We start from the raw sequence: 24,041 nt of genomic DNA, 5'->3' as shown, positions 1-24,041 counted from the left end.
GCTGTTAGCAGTTAGCAGTTAGCTCTGCTCTGTGTGTAGCTCAGCCCCGCCCTCAGTCAAACAGAGAAGCGTCCGTCAGGTGTTTTTGGCTGTGAGGTAAACAACACAGTCAGAAACACTCAGAAAATGTCCCAAACAGCAAAATACTGTACAAATAAGAAGACACAGGCAGAGGGCAGGATGTCTGCAGATAACTGCACACACCAGTTTATAAAACTGTGACCGAATATTTTACAACTCTCAAAAGTAAAATACTCAAATAAAATCATCCCGATGCAAATCTGTGTGCCTAGTTTAATTAAAACATATTACGAGCACATGTTAGCAAAGAAATTATCAATAGTGGAGGATAAAGATCTGAGTTTAGCGTAAATGTAAAAAAAAAAAAAAAAAAAAAAAAAGTGAATAAATTAAAAAGAAACCTAAAAATTATGATATAAGATGAACTGGGAGAAATGATTGAACCAGCAGTTACGACTAACAAATACATGTTGTTTATCTTTTGTATGATTACAACTGACATAACATATTATAATATATATATTTATAAACCTTCTTTGTTCCTCATGTACATAGTGTTAATATCTTACTGGGGACAAATAAAGTATTTTGAATGTTATGTAACTTAATATCCAGGACTAATTCTGAGTAGTGTAAGTTGTTTTGTTGTTTTTATTTTCCAGGACACCACATGACATATTCTTCCAAAACAAGATGAAATCATCGATATTTATTGTTTATTGTTGTTGCTGACACAGTTTCAGCAGGATGTAATGGATGGATAAGTTTAAAAGAGTCCCTGAACGTTACAGTCGGTTACTATGGTTACTGTCGTCAGCAGACACACGCAGCCCGGCCGCCATCTTTGACATGCGCAGTGTCAGCGCAGCTTTGTTGCTCTTGAACGCACCCTCCAACGGAATTGTGGGAACGACAAAGATGGCGGGACGTTCGAAAGTTCAGCCGACTGGCGGAATGAACCGCAAAATAAACTTCAAGTAACAAAACGGAGTTCAGTTTAAACCCGCAGACTGTGGACCGGCTCCCCGCGGGCCGCTCCTCAGGTGACCGCCGGTAGGTAACGATGAACGGCGGCTTCAGGAGGTTCGACCGCCCGCCCGGTGTGACAGGATCCCCGCTGCAGACTCAGGTCACCCCGTCAAAACCGAACCGACTGAGCCGGAGCTTCAGGCGGAGTCAGCAGGCCCGAACAGCGGCGGAGGTGGACTCTCCGAGGAGCCACCAACCGGGTCAGCCACCGTGTTTGTCTGCCTCTATCTCAGGTGTTTACAGGTGTTTTCTGCCCCTCCTGTCCGCTGTGACCCGGACAACATCCCGCTCTGCTCCGTGTACACGACTGTATCCTGAACTCCATTACAATTCATCGCTATTTAAGATTTTCCCGCACATCTAGGACATAACGTTCACCAGAAAACACGACTGAAAGTATTCTTACATACTACAGGTTTCAGTCTTTAATTCGGCATACAACAAAATGGCCACAGTGCAGACATGACTGGAGAACTTAAACTAACAAAATGTTTGTGCAAGTTTTGTTCTGGCTTCATCAACCAAAACAAGCCTGAGGTGCCGGTAAAACACAGCTGAGTGGACTTTATCTACAGAACCCAACAGTCCAGACACAGTGTGACTAATGTGTGTACATTTTACATGTTAACATCAAAATATTACTCTCAAAAACAAGACAACCAAAACACTCAATTCTCACTATAACTCATATTCCATCTTGAATGTCTGCAGGTGAGGTTGTGTCTTAGCAAACAGCTGACAGTATTTGCCCTACTGAAGTGTCTTTGAGCAAGGCAGTGAATCCTGAGCAGCTCCAGACCTCTGACCTCCATGTAGAGTGCAGACAGATGGAGAAGAAGATTGTGGAGGTTTGATTGAGAAATAAATGCTGTTTGTGAAACTGTTTCTAAATCAGTTGTTTGTGTTTTGTTCTCCTTCAGATTTTAAGACCCCGACCAGAATCCCGAGGTCCAGATCAGGAGGCGTGTTCAGCGGAGAGTCTCCTCACAACGACTCGGACTTTCAGCAGGACATCATCTGGGACGCCACGTCTCCTTCGCCCAGCAGACGCGGTAAACCTCAGAATATTACGTTCAGCATCCACACTGTGATGATCTATAGTCACATCACATGAACCTTAATCAATATTGATCAGTTTATCAAAAACTCTCCCCGACAAAATCAACCCCATTATTCCAGAATGTTTAATAAAGTTCATGATTTAATTTTTTCGATCAGTCAGTCAGCAGAGAGTTAATCCACAACAGTTTGGATGTGTTGATGTGACTAGTTTCATTTATTCTCTGGTTATTGGTCGAACAAATCAAGCTGGTTTTGACCTGCGTGATGTTTTTCTGCTTCAGGAAAAAGAGGAAAGAAGCAGCGTCCTGGAGTTGTGGACATCTCAGAGATCGTCAGCCGGATCGCTCCAAAGGTCCGTAACACAAAACTGGCTCCGCTAAAACTTTCAGGTCAACTTTGTACATTTGTGTTTGTGCTGTTCATGACTGTGTTCTGATTATAGATCCAGTAAACTGTTTATTAACAGTCTTGCTGCGCTGTGTTTCTAAAGCACGGCCGGCCGGAGGTTGCAGAGCCGACATTACAGCAGTGGATCGGAGACAGCGCCACGATTCCCTGCACGCCTGATGTTCAAGGTCCCAAACCCAAGAAGAAATCCCCGAGGTAGGTCCAGAAGATCCAACCGACACTGCTCAGATCTGTCGTCTGGAGCTTTTGGGTTTATGTTTTTATCTTCATCCTCATTAGAAGTCTGTAGTCCAGCTGAGGGTCAGAGCTGTTGTTGGTTTCTGTACTGTGACGCTGTGACTCCAGGGAGTGTTTCCATTTGCATCGGCCACCTGATTGTTCTGCACATGTAAACACGACGTCATTATTCTCCAGGAGAAACACACCTGTGGGATCAGAATAAGTCCTGTACAAGACGACAGAGACGGAGCTTACTGCAGAAATCTGACATCATATAAACACTCTGAATCTGTGTGACGCTAAATGTACACAAGCACACACACACACACACACACAAAATCTCACACACACACACACCTTTAAGTTACAAGTTTTATTATTTTCATCTGTAAAATCAGCGAGCAGCAACCGTCCTTGAATTCTGTGCTGATAAACTCGGTGATGGTTCGACTGAAAATGTAGTTTTCTTCATGTCGTAGATTACAAATAATGAAAACAAAGAATAACAATATTCAGTGAACGTGACTTTTACTCTCAGGTTGCTGTGAGCTTATAAAGACTAAACATTTTTTTTCTCTGCTGTAAATTGTTGTTTTTAAATGGCTCATTGTTTTGTTTTTTTATAATTATTAATTTTAGTTGTAATTTTCCAAAGTCACAAATGTGGAAGACAATGCAAAGAGAGTGAAGGACAAAACAGATTCACATAACAAATTAAATAAAAATGAAATACAGGAGAATTAAAGATCAGTGAGTGATGTGAGAGCAACAACAGACAGAAAGACATTAAAGAAAAGTAAAGAAAAAAGAAAATAATACAAATAAGTGTTATCTGGCAGATTAAGCAGCATCTTTATTAAAAAAAGAAAAAGATCATTTGTTATCATTTCGACTTGATCTATGAACAGAGTATCTCCTTCATGGCAGTCAGCTGACAGTTTGTTCCTGTCGCAGGCCGAACGGAGTGGACGACCTGCTGAAACTGGCCAAGCAGTTCGACTTCAACATGTTTCATCAGGATGAAGAAGACGTGGAGGAGCTGCACCAGCAGAGCCTGGAGCTCCTGCCGGAGGACATCTTGGATCTGGAGAACAACTTTTCGCCTTCACTTCCTGGAAACTGTGAACGAGCCGTGAAGGCGGCAGCTGGGACGAACGTTCAGGTCCAACCGGATCAACACATGGAGGACGATTTGGACTTTCTGTTTGACGGACCGACACAACACGTGAGCGGAAATTTAAGTCAGGTGGCGTCACAAGTGAAACCGGCTTCCTCCTCACACGGTTCCGCTCAGACGAACACTAAAGCCACTGTGGCAAACCACTTTGAGGACGACTGGGAAAACGACGACCTGCTCGACGACTCGTTGGTGTTGGAGATGACACAAAATCCACAGATGTTTGCTGCTCCGAAGCACAGTTCAACCCAGAAACCATCCAGAGAAGGTCCGGTTCATGCTCCTGTCAGAGGACTCGGCCAGTCACACAAAGTGGAGAAGGACGACGTGAGACAAAGAACGACCTTCAAACTGGAGTCTAATCCTAATTTCTCTGTCAGACGACTCCAGACGAACACGTGGACAAAGTCGAAGGTGGATTACAGCTCAGACACAAATCAGAAAGACTCTCAGCAGAGTAAAAGTGCTTCAGTCAGCGCAGGATCTCAGCGCTCCTGGCAAACACCGAGCACGGTGAAGTCAGAACCACAGAAACCACAGTTTCACCCAAGACCGTCTGTTTCAGGATCAGGTACCAAACACAGCACGTCTGCATCGAACACGTCGGATGTAAAAACAGGTCAGAACTTCCCACAAAGACCCGCAGCAGTTTCCTCTCACAGCGGGGAGCTCGCCGCCGCCGACCTGCTGGACGACGACCTGCTGGCATTCTTCTCGGAGGACCCGGTTTGGGACGACCCAGCTGACGACGACCTGCTGTGTGAGATGTGTGAAGACGTGGAGAACCAGCTCCAGAACGTTCCTGCCAAACAGACTCTTCCTGTGGTTCACGTGTCGAACCAGAGAGCTGCTCTGCAACCAGCCAATCAGCAGCACTTTCCCCAGAAACAAGCAGCGACCGCCCTCACCTGGGCGTCAGGTGCAGCAGCTGGCAGCTCGCCGGCGGCTGGTTTCGTCTCTGACTTCACTGCAGGTGCACAGACGAAGGATTCGTTCAGAGTCCCACAAACTAAAACCGGTTCAGGATGTGTGCCGGGGAGCAGCCGAGTCCAGTCAGCACCGCCGGGACACGCCCACAAAGACCGGTTCACCTTCAAGAGGCCAAACGACCCGGTTCAGACAGCGACCAGCAAAGGTAAGAGGCGACGCCACAGAGCAAAGCAGCTCCTCCTGCTCACTGAATGCTGGGAGACGTATGTATTTAGAAATGTGTGTGTTTGGATGAAATCAGTTCTGACAGTTAAGTTAGCCGACCTGCTGAGGCAGCAACAGCAGCTGGAACCAGTTCAAGTGTCTCCTCGGGTTGTTTTTGTTCTTCAGGCTCAGTCTGCAGCTTCAGATCGTCTCAGTCTCCCTGGTGGTTGTTGATGGTGATGATGATGATGATGATTGTTGTGGCTCAGCTGTTGGAAGAAAATCCTTAATTGTCCGAAGGTCCAATGACTCGTCACGAGAACATGAACGTACATTTCATCTCAGTTTTTATTATCACAGATGTGTTTGTAGCTCATCAGCGTCTCGTCTTCGGTGTGAAAAAAAGGTTGTCGACAAATATTTTTGGTTATTTTTAGTTTTCATTAGTGAAATTAACGCTGCTGCTCAGCTTCGCTTCATTTTCTGCCTGATGATCACAAAAATCCCCATAAAGCAACATTATAAATGAGACACGACCACCAAATGCCAACAAGCTAAATTGTGACTCTTTCTATTGTGAATCGTGGGTTTTTTTTATCAGTCGTATAAAAGTTTACAGGAGCAGAGAGTCTCCAGTTGTTCCAGGTGTTTCTCTGTTACCTGGGATGGTGACCGGGGAGAACGATGCCTCTTCCTGTTTGGGTTGTGCGGGCTTCCTTCCTGCTGTTATTTCCACTTTCATCCATCCTGGTGTCAGACTGAGTCACAGTGGAAGCGGCGCTGATCATACGGGTGGTGTCATGTTTCAGTGTTTCCTCCACATGTATGTGGTGAAACAGAGAAGTAGTTTATTGACAGGTGAAGCTTTTCTGTTCCTCAGTTTGAGTTTGACATTTGATGTTTGTCTCGTTTTGTTTCCGTCAATTTCATCCGTCAGTTCCAGTGTTTCTGTCTGAACTGTGTGGGCTCACGTTCACTTCCTGACTTCACACCAAGACATCAATATTTGTTTCTTGATTTGAGTTTGAAATCACTGATGAATGACGAGCTTTGAAAGAAGCAGCTGGTTAGTTGAACATCTGCAGGTTTTATTTCCTCTGATCGAGCGTCAGACCTGCAGCGTGAGCCGCTCATCGCTCTGCGTCGTCTGTTTTCTCTGCAGTCGTGGGGAAATGTTCGGCAGCAGAGATCGAGCTGAAGAAGCAGCAGGCGATGGAGAGACGGCGACACCGACTTCAGGCCGCCCAGAACCTTCGAGCTCCGACCTGACGGGCCAATCGGCTCCTCGACGGCGACGAACCCGCAGAGCTGAGCGACGTCTCGCTTCACCTGCCTGAAGGTGAAACCAGACAAACTGCTGACAGCCGCTCGGTTTTACAGCAGAACAAACTTCTGACGACTCTGTGAGAGAAAACATGTCGACCAGCTCCAACAACATTTCTTGTACAGAGACAATCTTGTAAAATTAAATTGTACATGTGCTGTAAAATGTTTATGTCGTGCTTCTGTTCAGTTCTGGGTTTTTTTGATATGAGTCGTGATTCTCCAGATCTACAGCGTCAAAACAGAAACTTGTTCCACACATCGATCCTCCTGATTTCTATGATCAGAATGAAAAATTCACTTTGATCGGTTTCTGTTTTCAATTTTAGATTGTGTCGCTCCGAGGCTTTAAAGAAGAAGTTCAGCATTTTGGGAAATAAGTTTATTTTCTCTCTTTCCAAAAGTGAGATCAGAAGCTGTCAGGATGTGATTAGCCTAGCTTAGCATAAAGACTGGAAATGCAGGAGAAACAACTCTGAAGATATTTGATTAACAGGAAACTTTAAAATACAAATAGCTTCCAGATGTGATTCACTCTGAGTGATTTCCTGTCAGCACAGAAGAAAAAGAAACAAACATTTTACTAAAACTTAGATTTATTGGCACAGATTTTAAAAACTCATCCTCAGATTTAAGAACGATGGTCAAAGATTCTGTCTGAACTCTGCTGGAGGTAAATTAAATCCAGGTCATGTCACAAAACCATCTTCTCATCTCACTCACGGACAGAAAATAAATGTTTTACCCAAAACGTTGAACTGGTCCTTTAATTCCAGATTATATCACAACAGATAAAACTTCTCGTCAGATTCGAGATTCTTCTGAAAGATGCAGAACTCGTTTAATGTTTCTCATTTAGCAAACTACAAACTGAAGTCGGCTTTAGCTCCGAGTTCGTGCTAAGCTAGGCTAACTCCACGCTGCTCGGCTCACAGTAGGAGTGTCTCGGATTACGTACTGTCCCTTTAAGATGTTCTGTCCGGTTTATTTCTTGTTTCTGTTTCGATCATGAACACGAGCAGTTTGTTTTCTGCTCTTTTCTCCTTTTAATCACTTTATTTTCTTTAAAGCACTTTAACTGATTTCAAAGTGTTTTGATAATAAAACTTTTATTGTCGACATCGTTGCAGCTCGAGCTCTTCTTGTTGTTCTTGGTTCTGGTCTCACTGGAGCCAGTCGGACCTCTGAGGCGGTTCACACCAACGACCAGGCAGTGAAATATAAGATTTCATGTGTGTTGTGCTGAAAAACACTGAGGATGAGATTATAATAACCATCTGTAACATTTCAGATGGAAGCCTAAAACATCCGATTATCTCTTTATATCGATAAACTGTAATAAAAATCTGATCATGTGAGTTCATAAATACAGTTTTTAAATTTGATTTTATGAGGAAATGAGAGGTTTTATTTTCATGTTGCAAGATACAGATGAAATACAATCTTCACAACAACACTGTTGATGAGCTGAAACAGGAACAATGTGTTTGTTACTGAAGCTGATTCTGAACAGTTTCAGCAGCTCGTCCACACAGACGTTCTGCTCAAAATCTCAACTTTACTCTTGACATTTCAGCTTTATTCCTCCTTTCTTGTCCCTCACTGCTGCTCCTATCACTCTTCTATAACAAGGTGAAGTTAGAATATAAGTACATGTTCTTATAAATTCTCAGATGAAACAAACTGGGACACACAGGAGCGACACTCGATGCCGACCGCTCCGACAGAGCAGGAGGAGCCGAATCCAAACAGGAGAGTCTTTAAAATTTAAGCGGTCGCTGTAGCTGCTGAAGAGCAGTAAAATAAACGTTTCTTCACATCAGCGTCGCGGCCTCACCTGCGGCCTCACCTGCGGCCTCACCTGTAGCCTCACCTGCGGCCTCACCTGTAGACTCACCTGTAGCCTCAGCTGTAGCCTCACCTGTAGCCTCAGCTGCGGCCTCACCTGTAGCCTCACCTGTAGCCTCAGCTGTAGCCTCACCTGCAGCCTCACCTGCAGCCTCACCTGCAGCCTCACCTGTAGCCTCACCTGCAGCCTCACCTGTAGCCTCACCTGCAGCCTCAGCTGTAGCCTCACCTGTAGCCTCACCTGCAGCCTCAGCTGTACCTGGGCGGTCCGGCCGGTCCGCTCGGCCTCGTCAGGTCTCTTCATTAGCAGTCTGGCAGCTGTCTGATGGGGCAGATATCGTCCCGGCAGGTAAACCGAGCCTGGTTATCAGCAGACAGGTGTGTAACTGTAGTCCAGCAAATCACAGGTGCTCAGATGTAATCTGCCTCGCTTTAATCAGACAGACTCCAGGATTCACTTTACTCTCGTTTGTAAAGGAAATTTCTCTCAGGTTGTTCTCTGCCAACCAGTTTTTTAATTATAAAGAAGCTCGTTTTGGCGCTGAGAGCTCTGGACTTTAGGCTCCGCCCACAGACGCCCACTCACCTGCACAGACAGTCAAACAGTTTGATACACAAATACAGCAAGAGGTTCAGACCAGAGACGGATCCAGCTGAGGGGTTTAATCTGAGCCGATACCAAAACAGATTATTAACAATCCACGAGATCGATAACTGATAACTGGAACTGATTTAGATTTACAGTCGAAGTCGAGATTAACCAGAAGACGATGACTCCAGTTTTTACACACTGACTGTATCTGGTGGCTCAGTCAGTTTGCAGGTTGAGATTATTCATCTGTGACCTGTGAAGTCAGATTGTGTGTTGTGTGATGTTGTGTGGACAGAGTTGCATCTGTTAATTAATTAGTTTGATCAGCACAGATACTGATGATCAGAAACATGCTGCACATGGTCCTGATGATGAGACCAGAACCAGCTGGAAACATGGATTCACACAGGTTTGGATTTAAATACATTGTCTTGATGTGTAACGATCCACAGATCACAGTTAACTTTCAGACGTGTTTTATTGTTGTGATACAGTAACGGCAGCAACAGAAACTCATTTCAGTCAAAATTTAAAGTTAATTTTGGTTGTTTTTTTTTGTGTTAAAGTATAAATCGTGACCACGGTCTTTAAAGAAAGAGTTCAGTTGTGGATCATCATCTGTATCGTGTCAGAGCCTCTGACAGTCAAACTTTACCTGTGATGACTGAAAACAAGATGGTGTAGCGCTGTCAGAAACCAAACAGCCACATTTGAATCACAAAGATGGAGCTCATGGTTGGCTGGTTTACATCACACACACACACACACACACACACACACACACTCTCGGCGCCTCCAACAACATGGCTGAAAGTGTTTACGGTGGCTCCTGTTACCTGCTGCAGCCGACACTTACCTGCAGGTGAAATGAAGTTACCTGAGAGTTACGCTGAACTCTGAATGACCCCCTGCACCTCCACCTGCACCTCCACCTGCACCTCCCCCTCACTCTGCTCCATCAATTATTCCCAGGTTAATCACAGAGGATAGTGACAGCTTGGTGTCGGTCCAGCTTTCACAGACGACATCCACACTGATAAACAGCCGGACAGGTTTCACTTTAAAGACGTTTTCTGATGTCCTGGATTCGTTAACGTCGCCTGGAAACTGAACAAACAACAAACTAGTACAGCGTCATCACAGACCTCCACAGGCCCGAGGACACGGAGAGGAGGCTGAACAACAGCAAGTCCAACAGTAGAAACAGTCTGTAGGGTAAAAAAATGTCACACAGATTAAAAATTGTACAGCTTTTTGTTCATTTAATCTGATCTGAAGTGTTTTCAGATCCCACATTTCCTGCTCAAAGTGTCCTCAGATTATCAAATGTAATCAGTAGTTATTAATCCTTCATATTTAAGGGGAACTAACCTGAGAAAAACTTGGATGATTTGAATTATAATTTAACAAAACTTAGTGGGTTTTTTTCCTCAAAACATTTTGCAGGCCAATAAAACCTTATGGAGGGTTAACTCGCTAACTGCTGCTAACTGCAGCTGCTGTTAGCGAGTTTCTTAGTGAAAAGATTCATCGCTCAGCTAGTTAGCACTGTTAGCCGTGCAGCTAGGCCTGGGTCGCAGCTAGCTGGTTAGCATGCTAACTTCATTGTGTCAGCATGTCAGAAGTGTTTGTTATGTTCTGTCATTAGTGAAGTTTTGAAAATGTTTGACAAAAATTGCACCTTTAAATGGTATTTAGATTATTTATTTAAATGATTAAAGACTTGTTAGGGGCAGCGTTCAGGGCAGCGCCGTTAAAAGTTCAATATTTCCTGTTAAGATGTTTTTTACAGCAGGATTTGTGTCTTCTGTCAGTAACTTTGTCTCCTCTGACACTCGAGCTGCTCTCAGCCAGAGAACGAAGCCAACGTTTCTCCGTTTTCACTCAGGACTCTGTGTGAAAATCCATATTTCTTGGAATCGTGTTAATGTTGTTTCAGCCATCACGGCGCAGAGAGCCAGAGAGACGTTTAAGAGGCCGACTCTGCTGGCTTTCATGTCGGCCATGTGAAAGTAAATCTGGAGTCCAAATCACAAACAGATGAGCCGAGTCCTCGAGAGGCGGCGAGTTCCAGGGAGAACGAACGAGACTTTTAATTGGCAGCGACGGCAACGAGCGGCCGCCTCCACCTGCAGCTCCATCAGGAGCATCTCACCTGTGACATCACACCTGTGACATCAGCTGGTCTGAGGCTTCACCTCAGTGAGCCCAACGAGATATAAAACTTTATCAAGGAACTGTAAAGAAATAGGACGACACAGATTTAAGATTCAAACGGAAAATCATTGTAATAAAATGAACTAAATGAACTCTATTAATACAACAAAAATGAAAGTTTTTCAGGAGGGGTACAAAAAAACAAACCTTTTTTTTTAATCTTTACACATAAAAAAAGGAAAAAAATTTTCCTCCTGGAAAAAAATAGTTGCTCAGTTGAATGGGGGAAAGAAAGGGAATTATCCTGCATTTATATGGAACTAAGCTTTAGGATTGTTCCACCTTAACTGTCCTCCAGGTTACGTCTCATTCTGAGGTCGACTCTTCTCCACTGGCAGGACGGCGGCGAGTGGAACAAGCTACTGCTAACATGAGCTGTTCAAAAACTTTCTTTTTAGTAACTCTGTGTACACAAACAATGTTGTCAGTGCTGGTGTTGATGTGTAGAGACCCTGGTGATGCTACCAGCAAAGTTTCATGTTGTGTCCAGACTTCTTACTGTTTTAAAAATACAGATTTTGATGCTATTGTAAAAGTGCCCGTAGCACTCCCATTGAAAATGAGTTTGACCTGAAAACGAAAATACTGTAAATCTAAAAAGTGCCTCTTTTGTCGTAATTATGCTTTTACACAAAGGTTTGACTCACAAAAAGACCCGCGGTTGCATTTTAGTGAGAGTTTCACTTTAGGGCCCAACAGTTTGATTCAGTCTGTAAATGTGAGATCTTTGTCTCCGTGTCTTCGTCCTCACTGAGCAGAGAGACAGCTGTGGTGGATTTCTTTTGGTTTTCTCGTGACGTAAATAAAAACAGGCTCTGAGTTTGAAGGCGGACCTGAAAGCACATCCACAGGTTCCCTGTCAGTCAGAAGCTTTAAGGCTCTCAGGTAATAAAGGTGGAGTCGACTTACTGTCCGCAAACCTACGACTCGCTGAAGTTGTGATATCGTGAATTATCACTGAAATAATCTGTGAACGTGTCGTACACGAGGTGGATGATGTTCTGCTGACTCGAGTCTTCAAGTCGACTGTAACCAAAGTGTGTGTGACGTCCTGACCTCAGCTGTGTCGTCATGTGGCTTCACAGCGACTCCTGCTGGTGGGAGCAGAGCAGTGCACCTTCAAATCCCTCAGCAGGTTGACTCTGACTCTGAAACTGTCGAGAACCAAGTATTTGTACTAGTATTATTTCCTCTGCTACGCAAACTTATGAGGATAGGTGGGACGCTTGATATTGATGATATAATAATAGAAAAGTGAGCAAAGATGGTTTATTTGGTATTCGGATGTGTTTCTCGTCTACATTGTGTGGTTCTACACAGCTGCAGCAGTTCAGCTTCATGCTCTTCTGCTCAGTAAACACCTGTAAAGGTGTGTCCCGCCACGTACAGTGTGGCTTTATATTATCAGCTGGAATTTATTTACCTGTCAGATTAACATCGTGTATCTCTACTTCATACTTCAACTTCATTACTGCAAATATTGTTCTTTTGACTTACTGCATGTATTTGAAAACTTAAGTTACTTTACAGATTACAGGCTGCGTCAGAGCCAAAGTAACATTGAGTAAATTCATTTTATCAACAAACATGTAAATACTATTTACTTTTGATACATTTAATATCAGATATACTTTTACTCAAGTTCTATTTTTATGGTTGATTTTAACTTTTACCAAAGTAATGTAACAGAACATCTTTAGTTTCACTCAGGTTTGACTTCCGGGTACTTTTTGGATGTTTGTGTTTTCATAACCGAAAAAAAAAAAAAAAAACATCTGTCAAATTTTTTTACTGTCAGATTCTTCTAGATTGTTATAAAATATCTGAACTGTGTAAGAATCTGACAGGATGCTACTCAAAACATTAAACACTTTTATTTCAGTTACTTTAAAAGAGGAACTTTTCTTGTGTGTTTCTTTAATTATCAACACCCAGACAGGAGTCATGTCGCCCTCAGTGCAACAACACTGTAAATAAAGATTGTAAAATATGAAGAAATGAGAAGCTCACAGCGTCTAACAACCTTCAAACAGTTTATTTCTCGTTTTTGCGTGTATGAAGTTTCAGTGATGCAGCAGAGATGAAAACAGGAGTAAAAATCTAAGACTGAATCCATCACAAACGTCCCTTTAAACCAACATTAAAACACTTCAGCTAAAGCAGCGGGAAGCTTCGACACCAACTGTTCAAAACGAAACATCATCGACCCAAAGAAAAAAAAAGGGGAAAAGAAACGAATACAGAGCGAGTGGCGGGCGACTTAAAAACTTTTATGATTACAGTCGTTTCCATGTTTAAAACCTTTAATTGGCAACATCTACGTGCTTGAAATGTTTTTATTTATTTATTTATCACCATTATTAACATGTAAACACAACACGGTCTCACTGAATTTTATGAAATGAGCCAAAACTCTCAAATGCAAAAATTATTGAAATACAAGAAAAATGATGTTAAGATTAAATATCCTCACCGTGAAACACATGATCTGATAATAACACGTTTAAAATATGAGCCTATTACAGTTAAATAAACAATGTCGATTAAGGGTTAAAGTTCTATTGAAAGTAGCTATATTCTAACTATTAAACATGCACCAAAAACCAGCCATTTATTATTTCATGGTATTATAAAAATTCATAAATATTCTACCTCACAGAAAATGAAGTCTTTTCAGTGCGTGTGGTCGAACTGAACCAGCTGTACTGTCACAAACTCTTGCATGCACAGAGTCGATCGTTTGCATTTGCAAGACATTTCACTCATTTCATTAAATGTTGAGACCAGTCTGGTAAACTTTGAAAAAAGACCTTTTAATAAAGCTGTAAAGAGCTTTAATAAAACCTGATCTACATGCAAAACAGGCAGAAGAAGAAGAGATCAGTTCACACGTCATGCAAACACATCACAAGTCGTCCGTTTCAGGTAGAAAAGTCTTTTTGCAGCGCGTCACTAAATGAACCGTTCAGTCCGGCGCAGTTCCAGCAGTTTGTTTTCTCCTCGGCTTCGTTTCTTCTTCTCAAAGAGAGATTAAAGATGTGACCGTCCAAAACAGAGGAGCTGCAAACACACACAGTCTGTCCACAAAATCATCCTGCCGGACCCTCTACAGATGAAGCTTATTTTTTTATCTTCCTAAATCTAACAGGTGTAAAAACACGTCCAGAACTATTAAAACCTAAAAAATGTAAATGTAAAAGTCTTTCCAACATCGTCGGATTCCTGCATGTTGTTCAAACGAGCGGCAGCGGCTTCAAAGGAGAGTCGAGCAAATGTGAGTCCTGATGAGAAACGTACTGAAAATATAGTGTTTTATGGCTGATGTTCGTCCACAGAGCCGAGAGCTTTAACAGCGTTTGTTCGCTCCAAACTTTTCTCATATTTCTGCAGTAAATCTACAAACGTGTGTGTAAAGCAGTTCATTAGCAGATTAACACCCAACATCAACAGCAGGAACTCAACCGTCACGTCTGAGTTGTTGGTATTTCCAATATCTGAATTAGAAATAGGGTTGGAATCGATACAGTACCAGGACTTTACTCTCTTTGAATTGTTAAAAGTCATAATTTTTCCGAGTAAAGCTGCTTCAAGATCTGACAGCTGCTTTACTCCAACTTGGACACCTGGACTAAAATGTACAATCTGAAGGAACATCAGCACATTATCAGCCTGTTCGACTATTTGAAATACATAAATAACTGTCTAATTGTCCTGCGTGCCTCTAGACAGCCAATCACCAGCAGCATTATTAGATGTTAACACAACAAGCACGCTGCATCCTGATTGGCTGACTGACGTAGATCAGAATAACTCTTTTGCTCTCGATAAGATGTTTTTGTTTTGTTTTTTTTCTTTTTTCTTAGTTTGACCAGACGTGTTCAGCTTCTTATTTATTTGTCTAAATTTAGATTTAACGTGAATCTGTTGGTACTGAGGACGCAGGTTAAGTTTTTTCTCGAATTGATTGTCGGCTTTACAATCAATCATCAGATAACCGTTTCAACTACTGAGAAGATTTATGTTTGGCTACATTAGCAGTTAAATGACATGACAGTGACTCATTTTAAGTGTGACGCTCCTGTTCATCACCATTTATCACCTGGATCAACTAAATGGCCAAAATGTAGTAATGGCACTTTGTATTCTTATATTTCATTTTCAGATATTTGTAATTTTGATGCATTTGTGCCCTTCTCTGATTGTCAGCCAACACATTTTTTATCTGATAAATTCGTACAGGCGATTAATCGATAATTAGTCTTATTTCAAAGCAGGGAGTTCAGTACCGGCTCCTTCTTATAAACGATGTTAACGTCGACATGTATGCTGTTGGTGTAACTGGGTGCGGAGCGGCGATCGTGATGCTCGTGAGCAAGAGAACGTCATTTAAAAACATGCAGAGCTCCTTAATGTCTGAGAAAACTGAGCCAAACACGACTGAAATGAAGCTGTTCTTTAAGTGTAAATAATGCAATACTCCTGTAAGATAAATGCATTCAATAATACAATAACATCTCTAAAATAAAGACACACATTTTACCTGTAATTCACCTGCATGTCAGAAATTCTGGTTGGCACTTCATGCTGTTTGTGTTGTTCTGAAATCAAGTAACATCACCGCTAACTGCACGTGTCCACTAAAGATCTTTAAGATAGACTTTCTTTGATTCTCAACACTAAAAAAAACCAAAAAAAAAACCAATGACACCAAAATAAATATAAAAAACCCACATACCTTGAAAAACCAGTAAAACATACAGTACACACACACTAACACACACTCTCTCCAGCTTTCCTCCACCAAACTGAAACCGTCGCTCTGCGTTAAAAAGCCGTCCGTCAGCTTTTAAAGTGCGACGTCGAGTCACTGAGAGTTCCTGATCGATGATGATAGGTGGTGAGAGTTTGGCTTCAGAAGGCTCGGGGGGGAGGGAGGGAGGGAGGGAGGGAAGGTGGGGTGAGGAGGGGGAGGAGAAAATACTTCTGTCGAAAACAGATAAGAGCGATTCGCTGGACGACGTCTTCAAGCAGATCTTCAGTAAATGGAGGAACAGAGAACAAAGTTGTCAGACGTCCACCACCATCTTTTTGTGAATGTCTAATCCACCGACGACCTGCAGGAGATGACAGGAAGTGAGGTCACACATCAGTACCCGCCTCTGACAGGATAACTAAGGAGGATCAGAACAAGTCTAAAGCTGTGGTGATCAGTGTTTCAGCTCTACAGGTGGAACTGTGGTTCCAACAAATGATGAATCTGTAGGATTTGTTTCTGTGATGTTGTCAGACACTTTCGGTGCGTTCGGACCAAACACGAGGCAAATTATTCACAAAATGCACGAACAGACGCAGGTTCACGTCTGTTCACTCGAGGCGACACAAACACACCAAATTTGCATTTCTGCAAGAGTTGAAAATATTGAACTAAATCGAAAAGTCATGAACAACAATGGAGCATAATAATATAATATATATATGGTAATCTGGTAAATATTGGGTCCAGTTTTTTAAATATTAGAATTTTGCTTGAAGTAAAGGAGCAGGAATAAAGTCGATCTTTAAACTAAGTTCTGACCTCGACTCAACTCTCAAGTGTGTCTTTCAGTCTGAGGCTCAAACATCAACACTCACAGCACAGAACTCCTCGAAGGATATCCTGCCGTCTCCGTCTTTGTCTGCGTTGATGATGGTCTTGTCGACGATCTGTTGGAGCTGAGTGTCCTTCAGGTTGTTGCCCACCATCATCTTGAGGACCTGGAAGAGCTCGCCATTGGATATGTAGCCGTCTTTGTCCATGTCGTAGATCCTGAAGGCAACTGAGGTCAAACAGGAGACACAAAGGAATTACTGCAAAATCCTGATGCTGAAATGTTCACAGCTACATGATGTGAAGCCACTAAAACACATCAAGGTAAATAAATCCACAGGTCTGAGTGGTGGAAGCCGCTGTGCTGCCACCTTGTGGACACTCAATGTCTAACAGTTATGAAGATGCCTGACTGAAGTGTTTATATTTAAACTGTCTGCATGCACAACTCTGACACTTACAGCGCAGCTTCTGCTCTTTGTCTCCTTTGACGCTGAACTGAGAGACTCCTTCGATGAACTCTGCAGGAGACAGAAAACAGTCATCAGTTCAGACTGCAGGTTACATAATGAAGGTGTCCTCTACAGCAGTGTAGTCCTGACAAGGTGTTTCAATTACTATGTTAATACTACACGTTCACACATGAAGCTCCTGTTCACATTCAATAAATCTAGCCTGTAATTTAAAAACTGTTCCAGCAGACAAACAGACCATCTGTAAAGCCAACAGGTCATTTATCTGCTTGGTGTTAATGATCAAAACTGTCAGAGGGAGAAAAAGTTTGAGGTTGAAAACGTGATGTGGTCGACAGTACGGAAGCCCTGAGGGACAAGACAGGATTGTTTTTTTCTCCAAGACTCGCGAGCTGGTGGGGGGAAACAGTTTTACCAGTAAAATCTTCAAAGTTAAAAAAAAAATATTCCATTTCTGAAAACATGTAGACATTAATTTATTTTTCCAGGAGAAGTATAGTTTTTGCATGAAACAGTGAAAATGAATTTTTCACAAGATTTTTTAATTTCACTATTTTTTCTTTCTTGAGGATTTTTCAGGCTCATTTGTACGTTTTTGTAATAATCATTTTGACCACAGGATCCTATTTGTAGTCACTGAAAGGTGACACAGTATGTGGCTGTGCTGTCAGACACACACTGTGCACACCTTGAAAACAAAAAACATTTCAGTTTCACATGATAATTTAGAAAATGGATCAGCAAAGTCTCATTTGTCCCTCAGAGCTTCCGTACACGTCATAAGCACAGGAGAGGACTCGATGATTCTCACTCGCTCCTCGAGGCTTCATCAAACTGCCTCTGTCATGATTAATTACCTTTAAAGTCGACTTCTCCGTTTCCATCGGTGTCGAATATGTCGATGACCCGCTGCACCAGGGGGTTCTGTTGGAGTTCTGGTAGGGACATGAACTCCTCCACGCTCAGCGAGCCGGAGTTATCTAGGTCGAGTTTCTTAAATCTCTTTCCTAACCTCTTAATCTCATCAGCATCAACTGAAATGAAAGACAGAGAGAGAGAGACGAGTTATTTACAGACAGACAGACTGAGAGAGAGACAGACAGAACACACGGACTAAAGTTCTGCCTGACAGGAGGAGGAGAGTCTCTGGACCGAGTCTGCTGACCACAGAGAGTTTAGGCCACACCTGATTAGTTAATGACACGCAGCAGTTAAACCACCTGAATCTGCCTTCCTGCCGGCAGGGACCACTCCCCTGTAAACTGGACCAGACCTACCCGGTTTCTTGCTCCTACTGGCCATAGTTGTCCAGAGCGACTGGTCTCTCTCTGCACCAGTCGGGCTGAACCTTGTGCTACTGGACGGACCTCCTGGTGCCGCGCTCTAAGCCTTAACACCGGGTCATGTGACACCTCTTTCAACACTAATCACTCTGCTGATAACCATGAATCAGCGAGACACAGTGGAGGTGTGTTGTTTTCGTAACCTGGTGGAGACACTTTATCCTGTCCCGTTAAATTATCAAAGATATAAAGACAGAAAATACTGCAAAGTGGAAGTCGAGGAAATGACAAAAACTTAAAAAGTTACAACAAGACCCCTTGATTTAATAATCTGTTGTTTTACAGGACTGAAAATTACAAGTATTTAGTTTTGAATGTTGTACATTAAAAAATGTTTCATATATTTCATGTTGTTGAACAAAACATGTAAAACATGTTCAGCCTGAGGTAACACACACCGTATTTCAGACATCTGACTGAAACCCAATTAGAAAAGCTCACAGACTTTCAGACGAGGAGAACACAAGTGACAAAGTGCAAACTGATCTCTGGGTTTTAGGACTACAGACTGCACCACTCCGTTGTTCTGACTCGTGTATACAATCGATCAACCTGGAAATAATCAGAGAGATAAAAGACTCGGACAGTAAATGACACTGCCAGAAGTCTAAGAGGGTCTTTGTCAGCATCAAATCACGCCGAGACTAAACGTTTCTTCACAGAAACTGGATCATGATTATGGAACCATTAGATCAGTGGTCCTCAATAAGCAGCCGTACGGCATTATGAGATGAAGCATAGGAGTTTTGAAGAGACATTTCCTCAAAATTCAGAGGTATGAACAACAACAATAGATGCACTGAAATCATCATATCAAGCTGCAAGCAGGATTCTTGTCACATCTATGACACAACAACAAAAAGCAGCAGAGAGCTCACTTAGAGTGGTGTGGACTCTGGGTAAGTACAAGAAGCCATACTCAGATACAGAAATAATAAAATAACGCATGACTGAAGTGATGGACACAAAGTTTGAAGGCAAACAAAAAGAGGAAATATTTAACTATGTATTGTAATTTATGTCAAAATGGAAATTACTTTTGATTTTAGTTCGTATTTTTGTTGTTTTGAATGAAAAGCACGTTTTGATTTGAATATTACAGTATTATTGCATGTGGCCTGACTGACCTCAATACATGGACCTTTGAGTCATTGAAAAAAATCTTTGTGGCCCTTTAGGATTGAGGACCCCTGCATTAGAAGATCAATCCTCGAAGCATTACAGATACAGTCTTGCGGCGGTTCGACTGTGGTATCATTTTCCCTCCATATTTACATCAGCCACTATAAAACTGTGGTGTTTTTCACCCTCAGAAGGGGATTACAAAGTGCTCCTATTCATTTACAGGAGAAAACAAGCCCTAACAAACAGAACTGCGACACCTCTACATGTCTTACTCTTATGTCTTACACATGATAATCAGACCAGAGGGAGGAAACAAGTCCTGACCCACAGAGCTGCAGTAGGAGGAGGAGCAACACTGACGAGAGCTTCAACGTCACACAACAGAAACGAAACTTAACATTTGTCAGAGTTTCAGCCACGCAGCAGTCGAGACGAGTCTCTATTTGTCTCTCAAAGACAATTCAAACAGATTTCATCAGGTCTTTAACAACAGCAGAGTCTCTGACAAACACTGGTGAGTACAGATGATCAGTTTACACTTTCAACAACCAGGACTGACACAAAACTTCACAAAGTTTCTCTCTGTTCACTTCATACTGACTCTTATATTTAACTCCAGCTGTTTGTCCACAGGCTCAATATACAGTAACACACTTCAACTGCTTCAAACAGTCTCTGTGTCAGTTCTCAGGACTTTATAACTTATAACTGAATCTCTGTAGGTTGAAGATTAGTTCATCACGACTCACTTCCTACATGTAGAATGCATTCTATTTCCTCTGACTGTTTCACATTAAAAGCTTTCCACCAACATGCCAGCAGGAGGCTTTTAATGTGAAGGAGCCAGAGGAGATGTTATTTGTTCATCATCCAGTCAGCACAGTTTTCTTAGCAGTGCTGCACTTTTATAATAATGTGTCGACACAACAGGTAGAGAGATATTTGGTGCTGTTTTAGCAGCTGAACAAGTCTGAGCTTGTTGCTGTTATCATGGCAGTTACTCAGTGGGTGTGGTGCAAATGAAAACTCATGTTATTCAAAATTACACTACCAAGAATCACATCTTATACGTACAGTAGAACACCTGTTTCTTTATAAACTAATAACTATAACTGTTTTATGAATATACTTTTCTTTGCTTCCTCACTTCATGTGTAGACATGGCTGCTGCAAACTTCCTTCCATCTGAAGATCAGTTTCTGTGCTCCATCTGTCTGGATGTGTTCACTGATCCTGTCACCACATCATGTGGACACAACTTCTGCAAAACCTGCATCACTGAACACTGGAATCATAACAACCAGTACCTGTGTCCAGTGTGTAAAGAGGTTTTTGACACGAGACCTCAGCTGCAGGTCAACACGTTCATCTCTGAGATGGTTTCTCAGTTCAGACAGTCAGCTCAACAGAAAGCCAGCAGCAGCAGCTCAGAGCAACAAGTGTCCAAACCAGGAGAAGTTCCCTGTGACGTCTGCACTGGAACCAGACTGAAGGCCCTGAAGTCCTGCCTGGTGTGTCTGGTCTCCTACTGTCAGACTCACCTGGAGCCTCATCTGACAGCTTCAGGTCTGAAAAGACATCAGCTGATCGACCCTGTGGAGAACCTGGAGGACAGGATGTGTCTGAAGCACAATAAACTTCTGGAGCTGTTCTGTAGGACCGACCAGATGTGTGTCTGTGTCCTCTGTCCTGTTTTAGACCACAAGATGCACGAGTTTGTTCCTCTGAAAGAGGAATCTGATGATAAGAAGGCAGAACTGAAGAAGACGGAGGCTGAAATTCAGCAGATGATCAAGAAGAGACGTCTGAAGATTCAGGAGATCCAACAGTCAGTCAAGCTCAGTAAGAACGATGCAGACAGAGAGATAGCAGAAGGTGTTCAGGTCTTCACTTCTCTGAGGGAATCTGTTGAGAGAGGTCTGATTGAGCTCATCAAAACAACAGAAGACAAGCAGGAAACAATAGAGAAACAGGCCGAGATTTTCATCAAAGAGCTGGAACAAGAAATCTCTGAGCTGATGAAGAGAAGGACTGAGGTGGAGCAGCTCTCACAGTCTGAAGACCACCTCCATCTTCTCCAGAGTGTCCACTCCCTAAACATCCAACAACCACCACCCACCAAGGACTGGACAGAGGTCAGCACCCGTCCTTCGTCATATGAAGGAACTGTGATGAGAGCTGTGGCTCAGCTGGAGGAAACACTCAGTAAACAGAAGAAGAAGCTGCTTGAAGCTGAGCTGAAGAGGGTCCAGCAGTATGCAGTGGATGTGACTCTTGATCCTGAAACAGCACATCCTGCTCTCATCTTATCTGATGATGGGAAACAAGTAAAACTTGGTGGCACAAAGAAGAATCTCCCAGACATCCCAGAAAGATTCCATTTTAATCCTGGTGTTTTAGGAAAGCAGAGTTTCTTTTCTGGAAAACTTTACTTTGAGGTTGAAGTAAAAGGAAAGACTCAGTGGGATTTCGGAGTGGCCAGAGAGTCGATCAACAGGAAGGGACTGATCACACTGAGTCCTGAGGAGGGTTACTGGACTCTGTGTTTGAGAAATGGACATGAGTTCTATGCTGCTGCTGACCCTTTAGTCCGTCTGTCTCTGGTCTCTCGGCCTCAGAAGGTGGGGGTGTTTGTGGATTATGAGGAGGGTCTGGTCTCCTTTTATGATGTAGATGCTGCAGCTCTGATCTTCTCCTTTACTGGCTGCTGCTTCACTGAGAAACTCCTCCCATACTTCTGTCCTGGTCTTAATGATGCTGATAAAAACTCTGCACCTCTGATCATCTCTTCTATTGGAGATGCCTCCGCCCTTCTCGCTCAGCCCATGATGGCCCAACCTCTGCAATTACTTCCTGTTTCCTTCCTGGAATCTATGCCCTCCTTCGAGATGCCCGAGATCGAACCTTCCGAGTTCATCAGATATTACGATTCTAGTCCCAGTCCAACCTACGATTTCAAGATGCCAGAATTTTCATAATAATATAAAAAACCCTAATATGTCAGGCTGAACTCTTTGGTTATATTTTTCTATGTAATGTGCAGCTTCACAAAATATAGTGCTGGAAGTTTCATTTAAGATTAAGACCCAATAGTTTCTACAGAAAACATTGTGTGTCATTGTTATACTGGGCACGAAAAAGTAATGGCTAAAGTTAATTCATGGACTAAATGTTAATAGCATTTTCTCTTTCATTTAGATGGTGTTTTGTGTATTTACTGGTCATTTCCACCACTTCTGTGTTTTGTTTAGTGAACACTGGAAAAGGTGGCTTACGGTGGCAAATAGATCTGTAAATATGTGATTGTTAAATAACAAACTGTGAAATAAATCAGTTATTGAACACACAGTCTGAGGAAGAAGTGAACTGAGCACCAAACACTGAATGAGAAAAATAAACATATGCTGAATCTTCCATTTGTTTTACTTTAACAGCATATTCATGAACAAACATATCAAACTGATGATAAAGACTGTGTGAAATGATAAAAAGCTCCGGAATTAGGAATTAAAAGGGAACGTAAGTAGAGACTGTTTGTCAAACTGCTGTTTTCAAGCTGATCCCCACAGTTAAACTGCACAGCCTGGTGTTGATGTTGAAACAGCCTTCAGCTACAGAGTCTGATCACCTTCATCTTCATCAACAGACTCTATTCAGTATGAACACAACAACATCTACCTGGAAACAAATGTTAAGTTTTCAGTGTCAGATAAGTTCTGGACAAGAATCCAGTCATTTTAAATTTGTTATCATTTCACAGATAGAGAAAAGCTCATGGTAAATCTATGAATACAAACCAAGAATTAAAATGCACGTATTGTTTTCAGCAGCGCTTCTTCTTGCAAGTTGTACAACTGACAATCACAACATAAATTTTGTGTTGTAAGTTGACATTTTTTCAAGCCAAATTTCAAAACCACAACACAACAAAGTCTCTCTGAAAGACTCATCCAACAATAATTGGTTAATATTAATAGTGAACATGTGTTGAGGCCTGACAGTCGTCCTCACATCTGTCCACCTCAACACGACTCTCTGCTACACTGCAGCAACAACAACAGGCCTCCATGTTGAACACTGACTGACGTTATGACACAGAACCACCACTAGATGGATCACAACCCAAACCACCAAACACTCCTGATACATGACATGAAACACACTGTCAGTCAGGATCAGCTAATTTCTCATGGCCTCAAAAATACAGCCAACAACCTCAGATATGTTTTCACATTTCAGAACGAGACACCATCTCCTCAATCTTCTCCAGTGTCTATACCAACGATATAAGAATTCTCACTGTCTTGATTTTCTTCTTGTTGTAACACTTGTTGTATAGATAATTTGTAGGCTAAATAACAAAACTCCTGTCAGAATAATCTCGTACTGACCCACAACATCACAAACTGCAGCCTCCACAATGATCACTGAGCTGAATTAACACCTCTCTGAGGCAGTTTCAACAAAAACTGAATGTTTTGAC

General features: G+C 42.4%; 3 protein-coding genes and 1 long non-coding RNA gene across 5 annotated transcripts in view; 2 read left to right on the top strand and 2 right to left on the bottom strand.

The window, feature by feature from the left end:
- Positions 1-851: 851 nt before the first annotated feature.
- etaa1 (ETAA1 activator of ATR kinase) lies at positions 852-7,492 on the top strand. 2 transcript variants are annotated; one of them, XM_037105906.1, is made up of 6 exons: positions 852-1,283; positions 1,971-2,102; positions 2,394-2,464; positions 2,603-2,715; positions 3,694-5,051; positions 6,213-7,492. In XM_037105906.1, the coding sequence occupies exons 1-6, from the start codon at positions 1,085-1,087 to the stop codon at positions 6,317-6,319; spliced, it is 1,980 nt and encodes a 659-aa protein (XP_036961801.1). In that variant the 5' UTR covers positions 852-1,084; the 3' UTR covers positions 6,320-7,492. The 2 variants fall into 2 exon arrangements, with proteins under 2 accessions (XP_036961801.1, XP_036961809.1); XM_037105914.1 differs by having other exon boundaries at positions 856-1,250.
- On the bottom strand, positions 6,591-8,702 carry LOC119024270. The gene is made up of 2 exons (XR_005076438.1): positions 8,463-8,702; positions 6,591-7,625 (listed from the first exon to the last, which is right to left on the bottom strand). It is a non-coding gene; the product is annotated as an uncharacterized LOC119024270 (long non-coding RNA).
- Positions 8,703-13,044: 4,342 nt separating this feature from the next.
- Positions 13,045-24,041, bottom strand: part of ppp3r1b (protein phosphatase 3 (formerly 2B), regulatory s1ubunit B, alpha isoform, b) — a 29,778-nt gene continuing 18,781 nt past the window's right edge. The window contains exons 3-6 of the mRNA XM_037106696.1: positions 17,948-18,124; positions 17,079-17,138; positions 16,662-16,846; positions 13,045-16,144 (exon numbers count right to left, since the gene is read on the bottom strand). Coding sequence (XP_036962591.1) covers positions 16,097-16,144; positions 16,662-16,846; positions 17,079-17,138; positions 17,948-18,124 — 470 coding nt within the window. The 3' untranslated portion in view covers positions 13,045-16,096. The remainder of the gene's footprint in view (positions 16,145-16,661; positions 16,847-17,078; positions 17,139-17,947; positions 18,125-24,041) is intronic.
- Positions 19,945-22,947, top strand: LOC119023788 (E3 ubiquitin-protein ligase TRIM39-like). Its single transcript, XM_037105946.1, has 2 exons — positions 19,945-20,072; positions 20,717-22,947. Exon 2 carries the CDS (start codon positions 20,719-20,721, stop codon positions 22,534-22,536), a length of 1,818 nt encoding a protein of 605 aa, XP_036961841.1. The 5' UTR covers positions 19,945-20,072; positions 20,717-20,718; the 3' UTR covers positions 22,537-22,947.

The sequence above is a fragment of the Acanthopagrus latus genome, chromosome 1 (assembly GCF_904848185.1).
Source record: "Acanthopagrus latus isolate v.2019 chromosome 1, fAcaLat1.1, whole genome shotgun sequence".
In the NCBI taxonomy this organism is placed as follows: Eukaryota; Metazoa; Chordata; class Actinopteri; order Spariformes; family Sparidae; genus Acanthopagrus; species Acanthopagrus latus.
Note: the sequence above shows the minus strand (reverse complement) of the source record. Positions and strands in the feature narration are given on the sequence as shown.